The 7,125-nt window shown below is 36.0% G+C and overlaps 1 protein-coding gene across 2 annotated transcripts in view; it reads right to left on the bottom strand.

Annotated features, from left to right (window-relative positions):
- Nucleotides 1–621: 621 nt before the first annotated feature.
- Nucleotides 622–7,125, bottom strand: part of LOC149084457 (ankyrin repeat and sterile alpha motif domain-containing protein 1B-like) — an 85,275-nt gene continuing 78,771 nt past the window's right edge. The window contains exons 20-22 of one of the 2 annotated variants that reach the window (XM_089234862.1): nucleotides 6,186–6,323; nucleotides 5,950–6,077; nucleotides 631–999 (exon numbers count right to left, since the gene is read on the bottom strand). In XM_089234862.1, coding sequence (XP_089090988.1) covers nucleotides 969–999; nucleotides 5,950–6,077; nucleotides 6,186–6,323 — 297 coding nt within the window. In that variant the 3' untranslated portion in view covers nucleotides 631–968. Of the gene's footprint in view, nucleotides 6,078–6,185; nucleotides 6,324–7,125 lie in introns of both variants that reach the window. The other variant, XM_089234861.1, reaches the window with a different exon arrangement.

The raw sequence follows: 7,125 nt of genomic DNA, 5'->3' as shown, positions 1-7,125 counted from the left end.
TTTCTTAGTTGAATTAAGTTTTTCAAATATCAATTTTAATTGATTCTTTATATTATAAATAATACTATTAAAAGTGATTAAAGAAGGTCAGTGGGATATTATTTAATAATTATCAATCGATAATTAATTATTATGAATTTTGATTTACGTGGATTTAAAAAGGTAATTTGTTTTCAACAATGATGATGAAATATCTATAATCATTATTTAAACAGTGCATAACGTGAAATTATATTCTATATTAGTGATTAACTGTTAATTAATGATAATTTCGTGATTTTCTTTTTCAATAGTCGGACATTACAACTTCCTCTGAATGTAGATTATCAATATGCGATACTTCCTGTAACAAATACCTGATCAAAATCCCATTCAATAAATATATAAAGAGAAAAAATCTAACAATCATAATGCGGAAATTCTTTTTTGTTGCATAATTATAAAGCAGAAATTGGAAAAAAGAAGTGCATATATAGAATCTATAATAAAAGAAAACTATAAAAAAAAAGCTAAAAATAATAAAGATCAGTCCAAGCAAATATTTTTTTATGCAAAAAAATATCTAATAATCTACTAATATAAATATTTAAATATTAATCTATATCATGCATTTATCAAAACTAATTTTTTAAATCTTTCAATTATCCATTTACTCACACGATATATATAGAATATTTAAAGAGGATATACTGTATTGGCGAAAACTTTGGCATCTTTACAATATTTTTTTCTCGAAAAATTTTTTTTTTGGTGGAATGTTTGGTTTTTTCCCTCTCATCTAAATAGGCTCAGAGAAGAAAAAATTTGCATAAACGAGAGCACATCGAATAAATAGGTCCCATTTTTTTTTTTTTTGGTCTCCTCCTTTTCTTAAGCCTTTTTTTTTGTTTTAAATATAGTATTATTGGTCCTCTTCTCTATATTTTATAGTATAACACTCACGCATGCGCACCGGTTTAACACTCCGTTCACATCAGACGGACAACAACAGGCTTGTTCCTGAGAAAAAGGAGGAGAGAGCAAAGTCTCAAAACAGATTTAATTGAAAAAAAAAAACACTCTTCTCTAATTGCTATAATATTCTTAACTATTTTATCAATAAGACTAAAAATGATATATATATATAATATATACGATACCTATGATTTATTTATCAATTATTAATAATGAGAAAAACGTCACGATAACAAACAGCATCTGTGCGAGAAAATTGTGTTCGTTAATTTTAAATTTTTCAAGTTATCTCGTTAAAAAAAGATGCACATTCCGACACTTTCTAATTAGCATAGAAAAAACATCGATGAGAGAGATATAGGCATTGAACTCTTTCTCAATCAGAGCAGCAGCAACAACAAGATTGTTATATATATATAATATAATATGTATATAAGAATTTTCTTCAGGTTAAAACAGTGTTTAAAACCCTAAAATGTTTTTAGATAAATTTTTACCGCATTATTTGGGATGGGAGGAAGAGAAGAATTTTTTTTTTGTCCCATTCTTCTCCACATGCAGGTTTGTAATGAAAATTTTAATTTAAAACAAAAAAAATTACAAGAATTCTTTTTTTTCTTCCTTCGTCCCCGACGAGATTGGATGATATATATATATTTATATATTTTATACAACTGTATCCGCGTATTTTTATACATATATAATAATTTATAAATTTTACCACACAGCATTAGACGTGGTTTCAAGCTCCGGGGGAAATTCGAAGAATTTTATAGGTTTGATATGGTGGGAATATAGGGCTTATATAAGCATTCGTTGGTTCTTCTAAATATGGCTTCTTGACATCCCGGGCTGACATATCCGCCATCTTTGAGCGAAGTGTGACGTTAGTGTTAACGCCATAGCCAATCAGTGTTTCCTATCCTGTTTCTTTTTAACGATTAGACGTCACTTCGAGACAAAATAACTTTTGAGCACGATGAGACCCCCCCCCCCCAGGGTAAAAAGGCGCCTTATTTTTGGTCAAGGTGTGATTATTTTGGCCAGATAATTCAATGAAAGCTGAATAACTGCAAGAACTATGTGAAAAACCTGAATCGATTTTCTGTGTGTGAGGCTGCATAAAAGCTGAATAACTTCGTCCAGGATGGTATAGAAGTTGAATAGCTTCTTCAAGAATATCATGTGAAAGCTGAACAACTTTTTTTAAGGGCCGCATAAAAGCTCAATGACTTCGAGAACCATAGTCCCGGGAACATAGACTCGGAAACTTCTAGAAAAAAAGATATGGAAGCTGAATAGCTCTTCCACTGCCGCACATAAAATAAACAATAAACGCTGAGCATCTTATTCTTTGGTCATATATGAAACTGTATTAACTTTCTCTAAGGCTGCATAAACGCTGAATGACTTCTTCCAAGATCATATAAAATCTGAATAAATTCTTCAAGGGCCACATGAAAGCTGAATACTTTCTTTCAAGGATGTATAATAGCTTAATAGCATCGCATCTTCCAGGGAAGCGTAAAAGCGGAATATCTAACCACTTTTTAACTGAATGGAATGAATAGCTATAGCGAGGGATGAAAATATAAATGATGACATCAGTTAAAGCAGTTTTAAATTACTTTCCGGGCCAAATTTAATATTTTGTGTGAGAAGGAATTTATGCACAGACCAATGTCATTCTGATTATTTTACTTTTTCCTAATGCAAACCGTGTTATCAAATATTTCCCATCGAGAATCACACTGTTTTCCATGACATTAAGAAAAGTGGCACCTATTTTTAGTCCATTTCGTAGGCATCTTGAATGCGGGAGGAATTTCAACAATGAAATGTTGGTCTGTTTCATTTATTTCCTCTTTTGCTGAGTTCTTGCATCAGCTAAAATTAGGCAAAAGATCTTGCAGCTGAAACTGTATATGAGGTGCCACGAGGATGAATTCAGCAAGCACTGCCGTGCTTAGACATTATGCAACCCAGTCATACTGCTGACATAACCCTCTATTAAATCTCAATGCATCACCCTAAAAATGTGTTCAGCGTTAGTGGAGAAAGGGTTTTTTCCAAATTCATAGAAATGGCTTGTAATTGAACTCGAAAGTTTCGGAAACATGTATGGGCTGACGATATTTCATTGAAACTGACTCGGGACATTGAGCTAACCATCGCCTATAGTTGCCCAGTTGGTGGAATACGAAGCAAAAATCATGTCCAAAAAATGGTAAGAACCAAAAACGGGACAGTCCCATTCAAAATGGGTCAGATGGCCACAATCTTGCTGTATGTTGGAGGGTTGATGATATAATTTTTCGAAGTTTGCTTCGGATCCATTTTGTCACTGGAATGGTAGTCTATAAACTTGACAGTCTGGAGAAAGTCCAGATTTGAAGTCTTCAATAGCAATATAGTTGTCTACGTATAAGAAATAATTTACGTTTGCTAGATTTTTTATTTCTTATTGAACGTTGCAATGGAATCAATCTCTGATATGAAGGTGGCACCAGGGCCGTCTAAACAACGGGCAAATTATATTCTTGGAACCCCCAACCAGCCTGAAAGTTCACCAGTTTAATTACTTGCTTTCGAAAATCATAGCACAGGCGTCCCTCGCTTTACGCCAGGGATCTTCAACCTTTTTCGAGTCGCGAGCACTACCTATAGTTATCATCAAACAAAGAGCACCCCTTACGGCAGGGGTGCTGAACATTTAGGAGAGTCCGGGTCTCCTTCATTGGTTTGAAAACGTGTCGCAGGCTACTCAAGTGATCCGTGAATGTGCCGCGAATCTTTCAAGTGATCTGTAAGTGTGCTGTGGGCCACTTGAGAGATCTGTAAATGTGCTGTGGGTCGCTTAAATTATCTGTAAATATCCCACGGGTCACTTGTCTAATGGAACTGTCCACTGAAACAGTGCCAAAGGTCACTTAAGTGATCTGTATATATGCCGCGAGCAGAGTGTGTGCTCTTTAACTGTGTCACAAGTCACTTAAGTGATCTGTAAATATGCCGCGGGTCACTCAATTGATCTGAAAATGCACTGCAGGCCACTTAGGCGATCTGCGTATGTGAGATTGGTAAATCTGCCACTTCGTTAATTTTCCACAAAATTAGGGTTTGAGGTCGCGGGCCACATCGCATTACTCCGAGGGCCACGCGAGTTGAACACGTACGCCTTACGAAAACGTTTACATGTGTATGCTTGAAATCTGGTAAATCGTGATTCTCGAATGCAATTTTTACACGGTATTTAAGTGAAAAGTCGATCAAGTGCTCGCGAGCACGAAATCTGGCATGCGCATTGGGCACTCTTGGTACTTCAGGAAGCACCGAGCAACAGGTTGAAGATGTCTGCTTTGCGCGATTAATTGGCTCCGCAAAATAGTCGCGTAAATTAAGTTGAATTTGGAACTTTGGGAAAGATATAGAGATGGGGGGTGGGGTTAGAGAGTTTTTTCAAGAACTATTAAAAAGCATTGAACGCAACAGCGAAAAGGAACTTTTTTAAATAAATAAGTTATTCACACACTTATGAATAAATCCCGTGAATTTAGTCGATATGATTTTGAATTAAATTAATACTTTTACCGTTTTCACTACTTTTAATTGATTCTACTGAGTGGGGGATGGTTTTTTTCCCCGAAGAGCGTGCGTGATATGATGGGCTTACACGTCTCTTTTTGGTAAAACGGTCCAGATTCGGCCGACAAGTGACATTTTGCGTCTCCTTATAAAAACTTTAGTAGCAAAACCACAGAAAATTCCGCATTTTTGTCGCGAATATGAAAATTCTAGTTTCACTGAAACAGTTTTGTTTTTTTGTTTTTTTCGATTGAATTTCTCATTGCATTGTCAATGTGTTACCAAACGTTGCTCATCAATGAGATCTGGTGAGTGGTGTATGAAAGTTTCTCTCGTATTCTGTGGTGTTTTGTCAGAACATGATAACTCAAAAATCACATTTTTGAGATATAAGCATTTTCATTGTCATTTACCAATCAGAAATTAAGCATACGCACAAATACAAATCAAAATATACGTCAGCATGTTGTTTAACCGTACGCACGTATTTGTGCATTTATCTCACTTCTAATTAGTTATTAATTAGCAAGACTTACTACCAGATCAAAAATCCATTTTTTTTTTTTTTGGAAATATCATGTTCTGACCAAACACCTCAGATTTTTTCTCAGCTTACATCATCAAATCTAACGTATTTCGTCGCCAAAAGATATGTTATATCTTCAATTTGCAAGTGTATTTCCAGGATTAAATTCCAAGCTGAATTTTGCAAGTTGGAATTCCTAAAATCAATTTGCGAGACCCGTAAAGTCAGGGATACCCGAACCAATGCCATATAGGAAGCCTATTCGTCAAGACTTTCCTGGTGCACTGTGATTGATCCCAGAAAAGATTACGGTATTTTTGCGCCTTTTGTAGTAACTAGGTAAAATGGTTGACCATTGAGTTGCAAAATTTTATGACGATCATATTGCTTCGTTAAGGTCGTGATTAAGAGGAACCAATATGGAGGAGCTCGAAGCCACGTCATCATAAACTAGATATATATTTATTAAGCACCGAAAATATGTTTTGCGTTTTTGGTTATGCTTTTTTTTATTTACCTATAACCTCCTCATTAAAAGCATTTCTTTTTTAGCGCATATACACACTTACACATTTAGATCCCGGGTTCGATACCCACCCCGCGACCAGCAGTCATATTTTTCCCACAAAATCCATGGCATCGCTGGAAACAGATGACCATAATAATAATATAATGCTCAAATATCTCGATCTATACACCGCATAAGTTATAATAATAATTATTTCTTGTTCGTGAACAACGAATGCTCATATTATTATTAATGTTATTTGAACCTCACTACTCAAAGATGGCGTTGTCACGATTCGACAACTTTGAGCTCTCTGTCCAAAGTTTTCTTCTCCGGAGTCTTCTGAACAAGATGCACCGTGATTTGGCTGACGTACCTTTTGGTATCTTCTGACGGGTTGTGGTCAGACTTCTGACTCGGTCGATCCGGTTTGACTCGCATGGCCATCTGGTAAGCTACCTCGAAGGCTTGGCCCAATGTCAGGATAATCTCCGTGGCCATATCCTATTACGAAAAGCATTAGAGAAAAATGTAACACATGATGGATCAGAAATATTGCATGAAACAACTTTACTGTGAGTGCAGTATGATGTGAGAGCATGGATAACTCACCATATTCTGTGCGCAAAATACGTGGCAGTAATGGTTAGACGTCTGATGCTCTTTCGTTATGTAAGCGAAATGATCCAAATCGTCGGCGTCCTGACATGCGCAATGGATGTTCCTTATCTCATGTTCACATACAAGTTTCTACAAGAGAAAAGAAACAAAATTATATAAATTTAGTCTGGATAATTATCAATATTATGTAATATTATCAATATGCCTTTGGTGATTGCCCTGATAGCAACAAGAATGTTATTCTTCAAATTTTATAACGTGGGTTTGTATTTTGTTTGCTTCAAATTTTGTAACAAGGTTTGCTTGTGTACACTCTGGTATGCACCCATCCTTCGGGAACTCTTCGATAACTCTCTGAGATGTTAAGCAGTGTATCTCCGGTCCCTCAATGGCCAATGTGTACACTTTGTTTTTTAGAAAACCCCCATAAAAAGAAATCAAGGTTTCTGAGGTGTGTGGACCTTGGAGGCGTGTGTGTCCTTAAACGTAGTACGTGCTGCCACCTGTTGGCGGCATTCACAAATTATTCGACTGTCACAATACGAAGGTGAGAGATTGATATGTCCAAATATTTAGCGGTGACATGCACCAACCACGGAATTGTTAGCGAATCCATTGGGTCGGTTCTTTAAGAATCACCCTGTATTTTAGTAATATACATAAATACACATATAATAGACACCTAGTGGTGATATTCGAAGAACACGATTAATAACTATTTGCACTTTTTTGGGTAACTAAATTGAGGTACAAAATGGCCAACTACGCTACGCAGCTTCAACTCACCGGAAAAACCGGTTTTGCGGTGTGTCCACCCAACACCTTCTATAGCGGAAAGCCTCCACGCGAAGCTCGTAACGTCACTGAAGCCGTCCATTTCGAATATAGTCATCGGATATACTGCGAAAAAGGGTAAAGATTTCGCATACGC

This window comes from Pholcus phalangioides, unplaced genomic scaffold (genome assembly GCF_987345545.1).
Source record: "Pholcus phalangioides strain wild (caught in Gottingen) unplaced genomic scaffold, Ppha-v1.0 ptg000008l_1, whole genome shotgun sequence".
Lineage (NCBI taxonomy): Eukaryota > Metazoa > Arthropoda > Arachnida > Araneae > Pholcidae > Pholcus > Pholcus phalangioides.
This window is presented reverse-complemented; position numbering and strand designations above follow the sequence as displayed.